Genomic DNA, 20,101 nt, shown 5'->3' with positions numbered 1-20,101 from the left:
GATAGTGTATTTTATTTCTACTTGTAGCCATTGTTATTTTTTTATGAGATTCCATGGCCAGGTAACTAAGCTGTCTTCGAGAGAGGTATTAATGAGATTGAGCATTTCAAATAATAGAAACTACACAGAAGAGACCAAGTGAAGAAAACCAGATTTCTGCTTCCCAAAATAAGATCCTTGCCTCTACAAGGCACGCCCACCGGAGTGTGAGCTCTTGGGACAACGAAATCATCTGTGGATCCGCAACATCGACCCTATTTCCCGGAATGATTGTGGGAGTCCTGAGCAACTTAACAAAACAAAACAAACACAGAAAACCTTGTGCATCATGAATCAGGCTGTTGTGCTTTTTCCTCACTGGCTGATAAGCAAGGGATGGGCCCTCGGGCTTCTTACTGCACTTGCTCATCTCTGCCTTACATTTATCTATTTAAATACAGTTTAATCTTTTATTCTGTGATTCTTTGTAAGATGTCAAATTATTCTTGGAAATAAGGGTAATATAAATGAATAAATAAACATTAGTGTTTCTGACATACTTATTGATAGATTCTGCCTTTAACCACACCTAACTACTCCTAGAAATACTTACATATTTAGTTCAAAATCTTAACATGCTCAGATCCTAACATGAGTACACTCGGAGAATCAGGGGCGAGAGAACTCATGGATTTGGTGATAGAACAGTGTGTTCCTGTCTCAGCTCAGCCTTCCAACTCTGCCATGACACCGGGTCACAGGCTCCACCACATCAGCGGGCCTAGATCATCCCCAAACAGTGAGCCAAGGAAGACTCTGCAGATCAGACGATAAAGACAAGGCACTGCACTGTGGCTGCCCCTTCTTCCTTTCCTTGCCCAGCGTGCAAACCGTGCGTCCTAACTTACTCCCACTTGTAGCCTTTTCTGTTTGTGTAAGTGGCTCAGTCCTCATATGAGAATTAAGGCAACAGCAACGCAACAGGGTGGAGCTTATCAAGCTTCAGATCTGTGATAACCTAGGCAGTTAAAAATATAGGGTTTTTTTTTTTTTTTTTTTTGCAAAGATGACTTTTTAGCAAACAGTATTACAATAGTCCCCCTTTATCTGCAGGGAATATGTTCTAAGACCCCTAGTGAGTGCCTGAAACCACAGAGAGTAGCAAACCCTATCTTACTCTGATTTCTCCTATATGAGACCCTCAGTGGGTACCTAAAAAAACCACATATAGTACCAAACCCCTAACTATACTATATTTTTTCCTATACAATACATACCTATGATAAAGTTTAATTTATAGACACAGTAAAAGATTAACAATAATAATAAAATAGAGTAATTATAACAATACTCAGAATGGCACGCAATTGAAAGCTTATGAATTTTTATTTCTGGAATTTCTCATTCAATATTTTGGGACCATGGCTGATTATGGCTAAGTGAAATTGTGAAAGGCAAACTGAAAGCGGGGAGACTACTGACTAAGGCAATTAGAAACAGTAGACATCTTGTGAAGTATTGTCACCGTTCTCAAAACCCCATTTCTGAACCTGCTTACCCTGCTCACCCCTCCCACCCCTGCTACCCTTCGGTGTCCCCAGCAGCGTGGCCCTCCCTGGCCTCTGGCTGGAATTTACAGAACCGTGGCCCTCCCTGGCCCCCACAGACCAACACCTGGTCCAAAGTGAGCTTGTTACATTTTGTCAATAGGAAACTGGATTCCAGAATTGTTACCCATTTCTAGTATCTGTTTCAACTTAGTGCCTGCCTGCAACATCTGTGTCGGGCACAGAGAAGCAGAGAAAGCCAGTCTACAGAAGGTACAACACACAGCACACAAAGAGAACAGGCCAGGTCCAGGTGCTGGAGAGGGTGGGCAGAGGGAGGGAGACAGGAAGAGGGAGAGGAGGAAGGAGAGAAGGGGAGAGGGAGAGAAGGGTAAGAAGAGGTGCGGAATAGGATGGGGAGAGGAGCTGATACTCTTCCCTGACTGCGTTTTCCTTTTCCTAGTTCCCGTCCTACCAGAGGTCTACACGTGTCCTTGCACTTGGCTGCCCTAAGCAATACTTGTATCCTTATTAAAAATGCCCTGATACTGTCTTTTTTCACTTGTGTGAGTTCACTAAAACTATAAAATTAAATAATTTAAATCAAGGATTAGATGACCATTTCAATTTAAATGTACCATGCTCTCATTTAATAAATAAGCTGCTGGCCACAAATTGGCTATCATTTCAGAGCAATATTAACTCTCAACGCAAAGAATTAACATTAGCCTTGTAAGAAAGCACGGATTCTGGGAGCCTTGGGGAAAAATATTAAGGGAGAAAAGTAGCAGAGAAAAAACTGCCAGAGGGCCAAAAATTTAGCCTTTTGAGATACCGATACGAGTCTAAAACTAAACAATCAAACTTCAAAAAACACAAGCAAAACATTATCATAAATATTAGGTCACAAATGATCGCCATATGAAGTCTTAAAAAATTCAGCTATTAAAATACATACGACACACAGATATATGCACCTATTTAAATAATGGGACACACATAAAAAGAAACATATATACTGGGTATATACATTTCCTGAAACTCAGATATTTTTCACTTGAAAAGTGAAGATCAAGACTGTTAATCAGACAGTACTAACATTTGCATCATAATTCTAAATAGGTTGGTTTAACAAATTCCTATATACCAAGCAAGAAAATCATGTTAGCATTCTTAACACAATAAGCCCAACTTCTCTTAATTCTTGTTAGAGTCATCATTTTTGTCATGTCCACTATGCAAACATAAAATGCTAATGAATGCAGATGATGGAATTAATGATATTATAACCCATAACAGCCATGACGATTTGAAAGTATACAATGAATGCAACCTATTGTTCTGTAAGCTTTTGTGGAACCTAATACAACTTTCTCCATCAGAATGTACAGTGTGAGGATGATAATTACTAATACCGTATACTAGAAACTTGCTGAGAGAGATTTCAGGTGCTTTTACCGTACACACAGGAAAGGTAACGGTGAGGTATGGGATGTGTTAATTTGCTTGAGAGTGGTCACCGTTTTACTATGTATATCAAAACCTGTTTATATACCTTAGATATACACAATAAAAAAAGCAATTGTGTCTGTAGAAATTAACAGAAAACAAGCAAAAACAGAAACCAGCAATACATTTTAAAATTATGTCATAAAAATTGAAATCAAAATTGAAATTACGTCAAAAAAACAGAAATCCGCAATACATTTTAAAATTACCGTAATAAATGAAACTTTGCAATCGCTTCCAGTTCTATAATTTTGTAACTATAATCTACTCAAAAATTATGTTCTAAAGCTAGTTTTCTAAAGCCACTAAAAATATGATTTGGTGTATACCAATTTTGCTTATTTAAAACCTTTAGAAGCCTACTTACGATACAAAGTCAGGGACACACACAGCTATGATTCTGAGCACTTTGTCATTTGGGATAATATTTGAAGTAGCATCAGCATATAAGCAGAAGCTTTAAATATTTATAGCAAATAAAATACTTAACCTTAGAAAAAGACAGATATATAGTAGTTCACATTCTAATTTCTGTGGACTACTTTAATGGTCAAATACTTAAGTATGAGTTTCATTTTATTTTTTGTAAAATAAAATAAAACTATTAATATTCTACGACAATCACCCATTTCACTGTCTGTCTCCCCTCACTAGACCAAGGGCTCTGTGAAGATGAGTTAATGTACACAGGGACTGATATCCGGAACATTCGATTCTCAATCTGACTGTAGCCTGCCCAGATTCCACCTACTCCTTTCCTCGATCAATACTGCAGGTTTACTTATCACACGTAAAAAATTAATGGTTCCAAAATCGTTCCTAAAGAATTTATTGGAATTTCATAATTTGAGAATATGGAGGCTCAAGAGGTAAATGGCCTCACCTGGGCAAGCTTGAGCTGTTCGTTTCCTCCCTTTTCATTATGCAGCACGTAGACTGGTGTGTACTGTACAGAGCCAGAACAGGCCCCATAATCGTCTTCATTTTCCTACATGTGAAAGAATACATAGTTATTTTACAGTGCTCCTTTTATTATGAAAATTATCAGATGAATAAACAAAGTATCTGATACACATGCAAATAACAAAATACCACTTCAGCTGTACGTTTAAAGAATCTATTAGGAAGAAAATATATTTTTCAATAATATGAATAATTTCCAAAATAATCTTTTATCTTGAATAATTTGAATAAAATTTATATGGGGACAATTTGCTCTTATCACCACACTGGAAGTTTTAAGTAGTATGTTTTCTCCAAAGGTAAAAATTGAAGGCATAATAATTTATAATAAAATCTGCAAAGATGTAATATATAATCAAATCATATACACATATGTATACACATAAATATTCATATACTTGCATTATTCATAGCTTCCAATACAAATCCTCATACATAATCTTTCATAAATTAAGAACATTCTTCAATTTAAAGTAACTACTATTAAGAGCCTACAAAACCAAACGATGGCATTCCTGGATTAATTCTACACCAAAGGTATCTTTTTAAAAAATTCTCAGCTTGAAATAAGAACTTCAATTGTGATATCAAGGCAATCAACTTTATGAAAACATACATCCTGTTAAAGCGTCTTTGAAGATCTCCATGGTTCTGTGATAAAATATGCAAACAATAAGGAGATTATTCAGGGCTGCGTATAGAATGGCAGAGTTGCCAGAGGGCTTGTTATAAAAAATACATTCTGGAACAAAGGGCTAAGTATATTTCAAAAGTCATTAAAAACATAAATCTCATGTGATTTGTAAAGTATAAACTTCAAACTAATTCAAGAATCAAGGTAGAACAGAAAAAAAGAACATAACACACCTTGTGTTTTAACTTACTCCTCACTTCCTTTAGTCCCAGCTTTGCATGACTTTTTGCCTAGAAAATAATAATAAATGTGTCTGGCTCAGCATGATTTTATTACCATTTAAAGAATAAGCACACAAGATTACATTTAATGAAAATGTCTAACTATTCATATTATTTAGAAAAAGAACAGATTATAATCTAAAACTCTATTTTCAATGTGTTTATTATACCTAAATTAGCTGGTACAAACACGCTTAGTCTGTTGTTTGCATACAAATATCACATGAAGGCTAACACTTAGCCTATTTTGCCTTCTAAACTATGAAGGACACAGAGGGCATCAATCAGATTACTAACGGCCCGATTCTAATTTAAAACTGTGACAAACTGGAGGAGGAGAAAGTACATCCCAACAGCAAGTTTATTTGGGCAAAGGGTGGAACACTAAGACGCTCAGGCAACTTTACAAAGCTTTATTAAAGTGCTTTTATAGGCAGACACAGATTTTTATTAGCAGAGCCATCTTGATGGAATGGCTATTTCATACATGGTTTTCCTGGCAAAAATTAAGAGTCATTTAAAAGTTATCCTTATGTTTCACCAGGAATCTGGCTCCAACACCCGAGTCTCTGGGGTCCTGCTGTGATTCCTCTGGGGTGTAGCTTAACCAAAGACGACTGGGGGCTTCCATGCAAGCTTCAGCCTTTGCTCACTGGAAACCCCCACTCGCAGGGGCCCGAGTCCGCAGAAGAGGAAAGGAATTCACATTCATTTTGTGTTTCCTGAACACGTGACTGGGCTCCGGATGCTTAGCTTGCATTACCTCATTTAGTCATCAGAACAACGCTGTGAGATTAGCACTATTATTATCACGTTTTACAAATAAGGAAAATAACAGAGGGGGTGGGTAAGTCATAGCCTAGGTCCATTTAATTATGAAGTCTAATTTCCTCCCTTCTCAAAGGGAAAAGGGGAACTAAGGTTTTAAAAAGACATCCACTGAATTTAGGTCTCACCAGAAAGAAAAATTCGTAACCTCATTCTCCAGACAGAGAAACTGAGGTCACGCAGACTTGAGACTCCAGTGCCGAAGCCCGTGCTCCCAACCAAACCATCCTGCTTTCCCAAGTTGCTTCTGGAAAGAGTAAATACATGTCTTTCCCAAGTTCCTTCAAGGGAAGGATCTTAATTTCCTTCCAGTTAATATCTGTATTACTCAAGCACAGTTATTTGGCATAGAAAAACTGCTGGAGAAATATCTTGAAGTGAACAATTATTTCTTTATTGTAAGTGAGGCAAAACCAAAACACATTGCACACATGATAAAAGATAATCTGAAAAGCCGAATAACATTACATTATATGCCATGGTTCTTTAAAATCAATAAAACATTTGCACATTGTTGTATTTGAAAAGCCACTGAATCTATTTAAAGGATCATATATTAATCCCTATATTTCCATTAGGTACAAATATATAATTACCAACAAAAAATGCTTCTGTTCCCATCCCCTAGAACTTGTGCCCACCTTTGCTTTGCTCACATTTAGACTATATTCTAATTTATCTAAATATCCCCTAATCCCCCGATCACACTAATCTTTTCAAATGCTTCTCAGTGTATAGAGCTGAAACTAGTGTCAGTCTCTTCCACAGTTCTGTAATCCATGCACTGATTCATGCACTGATGACTAAGAAACCTTTCAGCCAAATAAAACATACAATCCACTTTGCTGGTATCCTTAGGTTTATAAGAAAGAGTGTGTGTTAACTCTAGTATTCTTTATGGCTCCTGTAAGGATGGAAAGGCATAAGCATAGGAACTACAGAAAAAATTAAGCATAGAAATAAGTACAGAAAAATGTTATGTAAGTACAGGACAGATCATTTGCCTTGACAAATACATACATTTAGTACTTCGCTAGCACGGTCAAAGCACAACACGAAGAGAGAGGGACACAGATGCAAAAGCAGGGACGGCCCCTCTCCTACTCACACAGAACCTGTCACCCTCTCTGCTCTCACTCCATGACAAGCACGAGACCTACACCTCACGATAGGAGCTCAAGTAATTTGCTGAGTGAATGAAACAGATCTCACTTTTGAAAAATTTACTATCTATGAAAACCAAGGCGAATAAATGGTTATACCCACACAACAGAAATTGGGCATTTTCTTCATAGCAATTTGAGGTCAAAGAAGGAATTTCATGTATGACATGATCACAAAATAAATGATAAAAATCATTAAGTATACTATAAAGACCTTAATTTGCCTGAAATTAATTTAGGGAATAATCTTCCAAAGAGCAGAATTTTTAATTTGGAAAAATTTTACTGCCTTGTAAAGAAGTATTCAAAATAAAATACCAATTAAAAGGATAAATTTTTAAATAATAAGGTTTTGAGCATGTTTGCTTCATCATTGAGCTTTTATGAAAGATACAAGTGAAATTAAGAAGAAAAACACATATTTGGCAAAACAATACATCTTCTCTAAGCCTAAAGGAAAACTTCAAGTGCTCACTCAAGAAAAAAACGCAGGGCTGTCGACTGGGAAACAAACCACTTTTAGAATCTTCAGTGATACCCATTTAGATACGAGAAATAAGGCTCAACGTTGGTTTGTTTTTTCACACGGCAGCTACGTGCTATTTTATCGTGAAGAAAATCTCTTTAAACACTGTGTTTAAATCCCACCACCAGAGAGGTCTTCCAGCAAAGACATGGAAACCAAACAAAAGGCAGAGGCTGATGTTTCCAAGGCAAAATGACAACCTCTTGCTTTTCCTTCACGTTAGGCTTCAAATAGTTCAGAATTTTGGGACTATATTTTTGAATCAACTATGTAGACTGGCTTCCCTATGATAAAATGTAATCTATGAAATAGGTTTTTTAAACAGAAAGGGTGGCTGCATTCATATTCCAATTGTAAGTCAAGAAAAGAATACGAGTTCTAAACTTTTATTAAAATATATTATTTTATTATTAATTCAATCACATCAATTCTCTTACTGAGAAGGCTTCTGAAGATAAATTCTTACAAAATCAAAACTATTGCCCTAAATATTTTTAGAAATATAAAATATATGACCTGTTAAATTAAAAAAAATTTTTATTGAATACCGACACACTAGCTTATCTCTCAAGAAGTTACTAGTCTAATGTTAGAGATAAACACATCCAAAGACAAAACAAGTGCTGAAACAGAGGGTCCTACAGATCCTATGGACGCACAAAAATAGGTACACAAACTCTTTTTGTGTAGGGTTAGAAATTTTTTTTCCAGGGGAAAAACTGCCTGAACTAAGCCCTATAAAAATGGACTGGTGTTTACTAGGAGAAGAAAGGCCAAGAAATGGACCTTCCAAGTTGTAGGAACAGCTTGAGCAAGAGCAGAAGGGCAGAAGTGAACATTCGCACTCCCGGAAGGAGGGGCAGCTACGTGTCTTTAGCGACAGAAGGTTTGGGGGAATGAGAGGAACAGGACGCAGGAGGGGCTAGGTTTTCAGGGTCTTAGCTGTAATATTAAAGAGATTTTTATTTTATTATTTACTTGTGGTGGCTAGTGTTCCTGTAATTAGTTTACTATATGCCATGAAGAATCAATGAAGATTATTAATTATGGAGAACCAATACATCTTTGAGGAGAAAGATCTTGCTATATTTTTCTATTTTCTTTTCTACTTGAGCCTCAAGTACACAATAAGAATTTAAAATATGTTGCTGAATGAAAGAATCAAATTTTTAAAAATGGTATTCTTCATCATGTACTGTTTCAATTTGCTACACAATTTTGCTGACAGCTTTGAAATAAAATGAAGAATCATTTTTATGTTATATAAAGGAAATACTCTTTCTGTGCAGTGTTATAATTTCAATAACTTAATTTGCTTTGGTTGTTATTAACCCTAAGGTTTTTAAAAAGCTTATCTACAAGAAAAGTAGAAAATATTCTAAATTTACATGTTTATCATCTAGGAAAATGTTTTTTTTTTTTTTTTTTTTTGAGACAGAGTCTCACTCTGTTGCCCAGGCTAGAGTGAGTGCCGTGGCATCAGCCTAGCTCACAGCAACCTCAAACTCCCGGGCTCAAGCGATCCTCCTGCCTCTGCCTCCCAAGTAGCTGGGACTACAGGCATGCACCACCATGCCTGGCTAATTTTTTCTATATATATTTTTAGCTGTCCATATAATTTCTTTCTATTTTTAGTAGAGATGGGGTCTCGCTCTTGCTCAGGCTGGTCTCGAACTCCTGAGCTCAAACGATCCGCCCACCTCGGCCTCCCAGAGTGCTAAGATTACAGGCGTGAGCCACCGCGCCCTGCCTAGGAAAATGTTAAATATCAAATAAAACTTACAAATTTATACGCTGTCCGCACAGCGGGAGTGGCTTTGGTCATCGCGGTGTTGAAAAGAGCCCCTCCTTTCTGAAAAGAAAAACACAAACACATGCCCAAAATCCTTTCCCCAAAAATGTCCTAAAAACAAAGCATTATTAGTGGTATAAAACAGAACTTTAATCACGACTTAAAGACATATAAAAATTATTTCATGTTTAGTGTTTTCAAGTTTTTATATACTATAATAATTTCAAACAAATTATAAACATTCTACTCTGTTCTTTTAGTTAGTGTAATACACCACTTAAAAATCATTTCTTAAGTTTAGGCAGACTTGAATAATATGAGCAGGAATATGTATATATTTAAACCTTAAAAGAAATGAAATACAATGTTTATCAACGGTTTTAATGTTGGGCAATAAAGTCTCAATCTGTGAAGGATTTTAAAATTCTCATCAAATCCTCCTACCCCACCTAATTCCTTGTTCTGGAATGTAATATAAGGCGATAGTGAAATCTTGCTTTTCAAAAAAAAAAAAACAAAACAATTATCTCTGGAAAAAAGTTTCTATTTTAAAATTATCTTTATGAATATCAACAAACTATAAGCATAAACTAAAAATATTTTAAATGTAACACAATATACAAACATTTCAAATATTGCAAATAAACAGCATAAGTGTAAACAGCATACTTTTACTGAACAGTTCTCCATATGTTAGAGCAAAAGAAGAAGAAACTTTGAAGACTTATTATTACCTTGACTGTATGCACCCATTGTTGATAGGACCTCGGGTTCCCTGGAATATACAAAAATTAGATGTCAGGAATAGTTGATCAAAAATAAATCCAGAAGTGAAAATTTATCAAACACTAGTATTTCCAGGATTTTAGTAGGCAGATTTTATCTGCAATGTTGTAAAAGAAGTAATGGCATTGTAAGAACTAATAAATTGCTCTAATTCTTAGGATCAGAGTAGTTAGCACTTTTACAAACAGACAACCACTTAGCACTTTTACGAATAGACAACCACTTTTTCTTCATTCATATATGAAGTTAATACATTAATATTATTCTGACTTCTTTCATTTTAACATTAGCTTCAGAGGGGGAAATAAAACCTTTCTTTTGAAATCCAAAATTCCTTTGCTTTTTAAACTGATTTTTCAATGTTTTATGTCTATGTTGCTTTTCAAAAATTTGTCTTTTACACAATTTGGTTTATTTTAAAACAGTATTTCATGTGTATAGGGAAATAAAGAAAACTAAAAGGAAATTTAGAAATGCAAAGAACCATGGGAATAAAAAAAGCTTCTTCTATGGTTAAGTATTAACACAAATTAATAGCTAATTGTTTATGCAATTCAACTACAGTTTTACCTCTGACAATATTCTCTACCTGTAAATCTGTAATTTGGAAAAATATTATCCAAGGAAATGTGAAGCAAAGAAAGAAATGGAATAGAATAGAAGGAAAGCAAAGAAAGAATAAGAATCTGGGTATTTTACTTCATGGTTCATTATTCCTTCAACTCTGAAATACTACCTGTAAGACTGCTAAACAAAATATAATAAAAATTAACTTATATAGAAGTTTTCTCCATCCAAGCACCAGCCAGGCCCAACCCTGCTTAGCTTCTGAGATCAGACGGGATCAGGTGTGTTCAGAACAGTTCAAAATTGCAAAGATGTGGAAACAACCTAAGTGCTTATCAGTACATGAGTGGATTAATAAAATGTGGTATATGTACGTCACGGAGTATTAGCCATAAAAAATGGTGAACTAATACCTCTTGTATTAGCCTGGATGGAACTGGAGACCATTCCTCTAAGTGAAGTATCATAAGAATGGAAAAACAAACACCACATGTACTCACCATTAAACTGGAACTAATAGATCAATACTTATGTGCACATGTGGAAATAACATTCATTGGAAATCAAGCAGGTGGGAGGGGGACGAGGGGATGGGTGAATTCGCACCTAATGGGTACCAGGCACAGTATCTGGGTGACGGGCATACTTACAACTTTGATTCAAATGGTAACAAAAGCAATTTATGTAACCAAAGCATTTGTACCTCCATAATACTCTGAAATTAAAAAATAAAAAGTTTCCTCTATATCACTTCCAGAGCAATTACACTAGAAAGCAAAAGGGGCTGCTCAAAGCTAATCCACTGAAAAGAAAGTTAATAGTGAGAATTACCAGTAATAATCTAGAATTATGTAGTGTGGGAGCAAATAGAAAGTCTCTAAGAATAAATACACTGTTGAAGATGATAGGGAAATGTGGTACAATTTAGGCAGATTCCTGTTAAAGATTATTTTGGCTGGGCACCGTGGCTCACGCCTGCAATCCCACTTTGGGAAGCCAAGGCGGGAGGATCACTTGAGGCCAGGAGTTCAAGACCAGCCTGGGCAACATAGCAAGACTTATCCCTACCAAAAAAAAAAAAAAAAAAAAAAAAATTAGCCAGGCATGGTGGCACGTGCCTGTAGTCCTAGCTACTTGAAAGGCTGAGACAGGAGGATCCCTTGAGCCCAGGAGTTTGAGGCTGCGGTGAGCTATGATCATGCCACTGTACTTGAGCCTGGGTGACAGAGATAGACCCTGTTTCTAAAAAAAAAAAAAAAAAAAGCTAACTGTCTCTTTAAATTTTAGTGTTTTTTTGAATAAGGTTCCTATTTCCATAAAACTTATGAGACAAGCACATTATTTAGTAATTTTTTAAAAAGACCTTTTTCTTTAAAATTAATGTGAATGCTAAAAAAGAAATCCCTCAGAGTCCTTCTTTTAAAATAACTGGACTATGGTACAATAAACATTACTGAGGAAATTTTAAGTTGTTTTTGTTTAACAAGTGATTTTTATCCTCACACTCGAGGATAAAGTATCTTTATTTCTCACTTGTGCCAAGACTTTCTCTTCAAAGGTATTTCTTTAAATTCCAGTAATTTGCACTTCTTTGTCAAAAAGTGTAAATTGATCTAAATTGTTCAATGAGGCCAGAAAAATGCCACTGAAACTGATACTTACCTACCACTTTTTCCAATCTGGTACTTAGTAAAAAGACATAGAAACAAGTAAATAAAAGACTGATCAGATTCTATCAGGAAACTACTCAAGCAAATGCTAGGTACCAGAGTAACCACGCACCTCTACACAAAATCAATCCTTAACAGAGGGGGAAAATATTTCTCCTAGTTTTATTTTAAATGAAAAAAATTATATATAAAAAAAGAGCATGCTCCTAACTACTCAGTATTTCTTAGCTGCTTTTTCACAGATCAACATTTTTGTTTACCAAATTGCGTCATTTGTTCTATTCCTGTCCTCTTTTACACCTTCTAAACCTTACGGATACTTTTCCATTTACACTTTTCCTGGTATTTTTATTATTTTCTTTTAGGTTAAGGCTAAATATTCTGCGAGGGTCTCATGAAAGGATTCATCTGTAACATGGATTTCCTCAGTGGCCCTGAAGAAGAGGACTCACAGGACCGAAGATGGTTTCTGAAAATCCGCATGCATCCATGGATTCTTTACCCATAGTTCTGTATTCAAATGTGGACCTAGAAGTCCTGTATCTGACTGTTCTGCATTGAATACGTTTAACCAGAGCCACAATCATTACAAAGTTCCACCATACTCATCATGTTCCATCATAACCATGAGCATCAGCAACAAAAATGCCGTGAAAACTACCACTGCCGTGATGCATAAAGGGGAGAAAACAAATGCTTCTCTGAAATTTCCTAATTATTTTTACATAAAGAACACAATTTTTTTTTCTTCAGCTTTAATTAATATTGATTTCTCCTACAGTGATCTTTCTGGGAGCTTTATGTGTAAACAATCCTCAAGAGATATTCAGAAAAGATAGGAATTTTGCTTTTATTCAGTCAGAGTAGGAAAGTGTGGAGTAATACTCTTGCTTACTGAATGTTCTCTCATTAGGACAATCTCCTACTGAAAGAGAGAAATACAGTTATTAAAGCAGGAGCTTTGGAGACGGGCAGGTCCATGCTGAGCTGAGAGTGTGGCGACCACCGGCTCCGTGACCTTGAGCAGAGCACTGGGCTGGGGGCTCCTAAAAACGGCAGAAGCAAAACGCCTCACAGGGTGCTGCGAGGACTAAATGAGATATTTCTGCCACATATTAGTGCTCGACAAGTAAGACTAATTACATTGCTATGAGAGAAACAACAAAGTCAGACCAGTTTACTTCTGTGAAGAACAGGTCAATGCCATGCAAACACATATTCTTCTTTCTCACACAAATACAGGGTCAGTGACAGATGTTTGGGATTGGATTCTAGAGCTATTTTTGGAAATGCACGAGCTTGCACACACACATACTCTCACATACCCTAGATAGATACCTCCTATTTAGTAGTAGAATAGTACTAATTTTTATTGTATTATTCATCTTTTTATTTCAAATTCTAATATATTTATCTTCTTCTAAAAATAATCTAAAATACAATAATTAAAAAATAACGTGATACTCAGGCACAACTTTTGAAGAAACGTTTTTGCTGTACTCACTGAAATTAATATTTGTCACACTGGGCTTTCTTTTTGGGCAAGTATTGGCTCCCTCAAATTAAAAGAAGAATCCAAAACCTTTTCATTGTAATAAAGAGCAACAAAGTAGTTGCATCAAGTTGTGCTTCTGTGAATGTAGCCGTCCCTAAGTCAGATGCCAACCAGTAATCATACACCCTCCATTCTTTTTTAAACAATAAGACCTTTAGTGGAAAATTTTAGTGACCCCTCCCACCGGAAAAGCCACCCACCTCTATTCTAGAACACAAGTATCTGGACCAATGGTTAAGACTACAGAATTTAACTGTACAAAAGGATCATAATTCTATCCCCTTATTGTCAAGAATGTCATCTTCAATTCCATAAAAGCTACCAGCCCCACAGGTCATAGAGATAATGAGATAGCAGTTATGTAAATACTGAGTAGGTGTCTCAAGCAATTTGTCCATGAGCTGACAATATTTTGCTTATCTGCACTGAGTAGTAAAAAGGTGTTATTTTAACCCAAAAGTTCCATTGAAGCTAAATTTTTACCCATGAGCTGAGGAAAGCAAGAAGCTTACTTGTTGAGTCAGGTAAACTAACTTTTTCCCCAAGCAAATGCTTTCAATGAAATGCTGTACTAGATAAAGGTCTACAATGCTAAGTTCATTTGTATCTCTCTTAATGAACAAATTATCTCAATGATTTCTATGTTCTCATGGTGTGAAAATAAATCTTAAGAATAAAATTAAATTTTGTGAAATTTAAAGATGAGTACTTATTACTTTTTGTCTTTTGATGTTTTATTTCTCAATTCCAGCAACTATTTATTCACAGATAGACCAAAACATTTTTCTAAAAATACAGCTACAAAGAAAAAGAAATTACTATTATACCACAAAAAACCGAACATACCAAGATATAGAGGGTGGGGAGTTTTATTTATTTAGTTCACCTACTATCAGTGCCTAGTACATAGTAAGCACTCAGCAAATACTGAATGAATGAATGAATAGGACATTTCAAGAACTCAAGCAAAATTCTCTGCAAGTCAGGACTATACACTAGAACAGTGGAGCATAAACGTATCAGTTCACAAATAATTAATTGCCTAGAAAATTGTAACATTCTTTGAATATTTACATTTGAAGGATTAATTGTATTTATGGAACGGTAAACTGAAAACTTTCTTAATACTGCAGTGGTCTGCAAAGTAAAAAAGGTAAAGACTTCTATATAATAATATACTTACTTAAAAATATAAAAGGAGTTGTGTTCAAACTTTCTTTTCAGATTATATTACAATCTACTATTTCATTCATAATCTCAGTTCTCAAATTCATATTCAGTAATAGCCATCACTAGTAATTTCCTTTTTTTTTTTTTTTTTTTTTCCTGAGACAGAGTCTTACTCTGTTGCCCAGGCTAGAGTGCCATGGCGTCATCATAGCTCACTGCAACCTCCAGCTCCTGGGCTCAAGTGATCCTCCTGCTTCAGCCTCTCGAGTAGCTGGGACTACAGGCATATGCATCACCATACTCAGCTAATTTTCCTATTTTTTTGTAGAGATGGGGGGGGTGGTCTTGCTATTTTGCTCAGACTGGTCTCAAACTCCTGGCCTCAAGCAATCCTCCCACCTCAGCCTCCCAAAGTGCTAGGATTATAGGTGTGAGGCACTGTGTCCAGCCCCACTAGTAGTTTCCTAGCAGAAGAATGCTACTATTCAGGAGCAAAGGCTGGAAGATACAAACTAACTGGATTTCTGTTATTTATTTCCAGTAATATTAAGAGATTATCTGAGCCAACAGCTACCAATTCATGAGACCATCTTAATGCCTTGAATAACATATATCAGGCAAAATAAGTTAATACCATAGCTCTTATGAGGTGAAAAATGTATTTAAGACATTATATATTTAGGAGAAAATACTTAGTTGTTTATGAAATCAATTTTATCAGACACAAGTGCAAAAATCAAAATAACTGTTATTCAGAAACTGGATAATCATACTGCAATTGGTCTTTACCTCCACAAAAGCCACCTGAAGTGATCTCTTCTTCAAATACATCAGAGAAACCTCTTCCTGCATTTATTTTTGCCAGTCGACCATCAATAAACTGAAATTAAAAAGTGTCAAATGTTTTAATTTTTCATTTCATAAGACTAAATTTTTACTTACATAAAAATATTAGCATACCCTCATATAAATTATACATACATTAATATGATATACATATATACACATACAAGAAAATTCTCAAACAATGGAGAGAAGAGGTGTTCCGTAAACAGCAGCTAATTAGTTAAACCAGAAACGTACAGCGCAGGCAACGTTATTAACAGGAAATAGCCCAGTGCAGCAGTGAAGAGCGAGGTTCTGGACAGCTTGCTCAGCGCACAGTCTCTACACAGGGCTTTGCACAGAGGCACCGCTGCCTTGCTGAGCTATCTGCCCAGGGGGCTGTGTCCTCCTTCACCAGGCCTCAGTTTCTCCAGTACCTGCCCTCATGGTGTTGCTGCAAACAGTAAATTAGATTAACCTAGACAATGTGCTTAGCACAGTCTCTAACTCAGAAAGTATCAAAGAAATGTTAGATGTCACTATTTCTGAGATTAATATTAAATTCACTCAGTAAAGTAAGTAACACTCCTAGTCTAAACAATTATGTTCTAAAGCATAAGAGCACCAGACAATTTTAACCATTGAACAATAAAATAAATACAGCTTTCATAGTTCCTGGCATACGTGTTGACTGATCAGAATTATCATTATTAATCTAAATATAGCTGAAGTAAACACATATTGACTTGACATACATAAGGGTATTTTAAACAATATTTTTCAGTGTTCTTAAAAAAGACACTAGAATGGGAAACAGAAGCTATCAAAAGCACCTGAAGATCTTTTCCAAAATGCAGAAATGCAGATACCCTGGAGAGCACCTTCCGCGACCTATTCCACCCTCTCCCTGACCTGTTCCAACACACACGCATATCAATCTCCAGGTACTGATACTGCATTTAAAAAATATCCCCAGGTATTTTTACATGACCAACCCCAGGTGAAAATCTATGATATTATTTACATGTATACGTAGTACTGGTAGTTGCTTACTTTTTATTTTGTTGACGTGGGACGTCTGAAATTTGATGTGTTGAGTTCACTGCATTTATAATGAGGGTGAAATACCTGGGAGGCTCCCTCCCCTGAGAGGCAGGGGTAACACAGGAAGGATTTACATGCTTTTTGCAGAGAGAGCTGCAGATATGAGGATTAACATGAAATGTTGTTTCATGCTAAAATTAATCCTGACCATAATTATTTCATCCTAGAAATTTAAATTTTAACTGAATTAAAATAAAACAGCTTGACTTTAAAAAAAAAAAAAATCTCACTCTTCCCAGGTTTCCTATTTGAATGGCAGTGGTCAAAACTGATCGGGAGGAGTTGCCTAGGGCAACACAGTATTCCTCAGACAGCAATTGAACATAATTAACAGCAGTAAGTTATATCAGTTATACTGTAAGACTTTGAGACAAAAATCTCTTGCAGAACAAAATTAAGAAAAAATGGAAAATGGAATCAACAGATTCCTGTTCAAAATATGGTTTAACCACCTTTTTATTACCATAGAATGCTTTTGTGAAAAAAATGGGGTAAGATGGGTTCAAATAAAGACAGTCTAAAAGAACAAAGTCTTGGCTTTCTTTAGAGCATGAGTTACTCTCACAAAACTTAGAACTCTCTGAGGCCAGAGACATATGTTACCTATTTTTGTATCCTCATTCTTGGCATGCAAAAGGTTTGTGTAGTAAAAACGAACAGGGAATGTGGGGTACAAAAGGCTTGCATCACAACTCTGCCACTTACTAGATTTTATGATCTGTAAGACTCTGTTTCCCCTTCTGAAAAATGGGAATAACAAAATACCTCACTGGGTTTTGTAAACACTGATTAAAATAATAAAAAGTGTCAATACTGTAGACACAGAATAAATACTAAATAATTCTACTACCACCTTTTCCATCTCTATCCATTTTTGAGCTTCCCGAGGGAAGGATCACTGTCTTTCTCATACATGCAGCTTAAATACCCGGCAAAACGCTCAACATGCAGTTTGAACTGAATAAATGCTGCTGAAAGACTGAAGTATACAGAAAAGTGCTAAAGGTCATATACTTTTACCTGGTTTTAAAGTTAAATAATTATAGAATCAATTCATTTCATTCTATCTTGAGATCAAAGCTAGTAACTCATAATGTGAATGTCTTTGCTACATATTAATGTAATAAATGGTAATATGAAAACAAAGCAGTTTAAAATGCATGCAAAATTTGACTTGTACACATTTTCAACACAGCATTATAAATCAAATGAAAGTGATCTAAATTTGACAGATTAAGTATCATTTTTTAAAAAAATGAGCTGAAAGCAAAATGATAAATTTAAAGTATTACATTACTGACAAGTAAAACAAACTAAGACACCCTTTTAAAGGACTTAATTTGTTCTAGAAGATTAAGACTACAAGACTTTAAAAGGTTTTCATTTTTGTGTCCATTGGAAATAATCCATTCATTTTAGAAATGAGTGGAATAGTTCAAGTCTAAAAAGAGATAAATCCCCAAACTATTTACTGATTATGCATTTTTGAGCATGAGTAACTTCTTTGTGTTACTAAACTAGTGATTTGAGGCAATAGAAATTATTCACCTGGTAAAAATGACATGTGTTATCACCGACTTTGCAAACAATCCTGTCAGTGACAATCAGACACTCACCAATGCACATAGAATTAAAACGTGTGTTCTTAAAAGATTGATTTTGTAAATATACACCCGCACAATTATCTACAAACACACACACACTCACACAAATATAGACACTAAATAAACCAAAAAGAGGTATTAATGGAGAGAAAATGCAGAATGTAACAGTTCTCCAAACACACTTTTCCAATTTTTATTCAGTAACAGCTTTTTTTCCCCAAGTGGAGTTGGTTCCTGGTCATAACACTCTACTGACTCTGGAGCATTGCAAAGTAAGTAAAAGAGATAAGAACATTTTTAGCTATTCCTGAACAGAAATAATTTTTAACTAAGAAAACACATTATCTCTCTTAAACAACTATATTGTAGACTCTATTATTAATACAATATGTCATGAAATGTTGTTCCATTAACCAGAGCAAGGCTTTAACTCTCTTCAATTCTATGAAGGCAGAGAGAGGTGAGGAAGCTGCAGAAGAAAAGTTTAAAGCTGGCACAGGCTGGCTCATGAGGTTGAAGGAAAGAAGTCGTCTCCATAACATACAAACGCATCATGAGCAGCAAGTGCTGATGGAGAAGCTACAGCAAGTTATCCACAAGATCTAGCAAAGGTCATTGATGAAGGTGGCTATACTAAACAATAAATTTTCAACATAGATTTTAAGAAAAGGTTTCCATTGGAAGAAGATCCCATCTAGGACTTTCATAGCTAGAAAAAGGAAGTCAATGCCTGGCTTCAAAGCTTCAGAGGAAAGGCTGACCCTCTTGTTAAGGCTCATGCTGCTGCTGACTTAAAGCTGAAGCCAATGCTCATTCACCATTCCAAAAATCCAAAGGCCCTTAAGAATTGTGTTATTATAAACCCACTCTGCCTGTGCTCTATAAATGGAACAAGAGAGCCTGGATAACAGCACATGAGAGCATGGTTTACTGAGTATTCTAAGGCCACTGTCAAGGCCTACAGCTCGGAAGAGAACATTGCTTTGAAAATATTACTGCTCAGTGACAATGCACCTGGTCACCGAAGAGCTCGGGTGGAGATGCACAAGGAGACCAAGGTTGTTTTCATGCTGCTCACACAACGGCCACTCTGCAGCCCACGGACTGAGGAGCAATTTTGACTTTCAAGTCTCATTATTTCACAACTACGTTTCGTCAGGCTATGGCTGACATAGACAGTGATTCCTCTGATGGATCTGGGCAAAGTACACTGAAAACCTTCTGGAAATGACTCACCATTGTAGACATCATTAAGAACATTTGTGATTTAGGGGAGGAGGTTAAAATATTAACAGGAGTTTGGAAGAAGTTGATTCCAACCCTCGTGGATAACTTTGAGGGGTTCAAGACTTCAGTGGAGAAAGTCATTGCAGATGTGGAAACAGAACTGGAATTAGAAGTGGAGCCTGGAGATGTGAGTGAATTGCTACAATCTCATGATAAAGCTTGGAAGGATGGGGAGTTGCTTCTTACTGATGAACAAAAAGTGATTTCTTGGGATAGAATCTACTCCTGTTGAACATGCCATGAACACTGTTGAAATGACAACAAAGGATTTAGAATATCACCCTTGATAAAGTAGGGGTAGGGTTTCAGAC

At 35.9% G+C, this 20,101-nt stretch overlaps 1 protein-coding gene across 3 annotated transcripts in view; it reads right to left on the bottom strand.

The window, feature by feature from the left end:
• DENND1B (DENN domain containing 1B) overlaps nucleotides 1-20,101 on the bottom strand; it is a 174,200-nt gene that overhangs the window by 10,077 nt on the left and 144,022 nt on the right. For 2 of the 3 annotated variants that reach the window (XM_069459325.1, XM_069459324.1), the window contains 5 exons: nucleotides 15,760-15,850; nucleotides 9,957-9,997; nucleotides 9,214-9,282; nucleotides 4,866-4,922; nucleotides 3,919-4,023 (listed from right to left, as the gene is read on the bottom strand). In XM_069459325.1, the coding sequence (XP_069315426.1) occupies nucleotides 3,919-4,023; nucleotides 4,866-4,922; nucleotides 9,214-9,282; nucleotides 9,957-9,997; nucleotides 15,760-15,850 (363 nt within the window). Of the gene's footprint in view, nucleotides 1-3,918; nucleotides 4,024-4,865; nucleotides 4,923-9,213; nucleotides 9,283-9,956; nucleotides 9,998-15,718; nucleotides 15,851-20,101 lie in introns of those variants that run through there. The other variant, XM_069459326.1, reaches the window with a different exon arrangement.

This window comes from Eulemur rufifrons, chromosome 27 (genome assembly GCF_041146395.1).
Source record: "Eulemur rufifrons isolate Redbay chromosome 27, OSU_ERuf_1, whole genome shotgun sequence".
Taxonomy (NCBI): Eukaryota; Metazoa; Chordata; class Mammalia; order Primates; family Lemuridae; genus Eulemur; species Eulemur rufifrons.
Note: the sequence above shows the minus strand (reverse complement) of the source record. Positions and strands in the feature narration are given on the sequence as shown.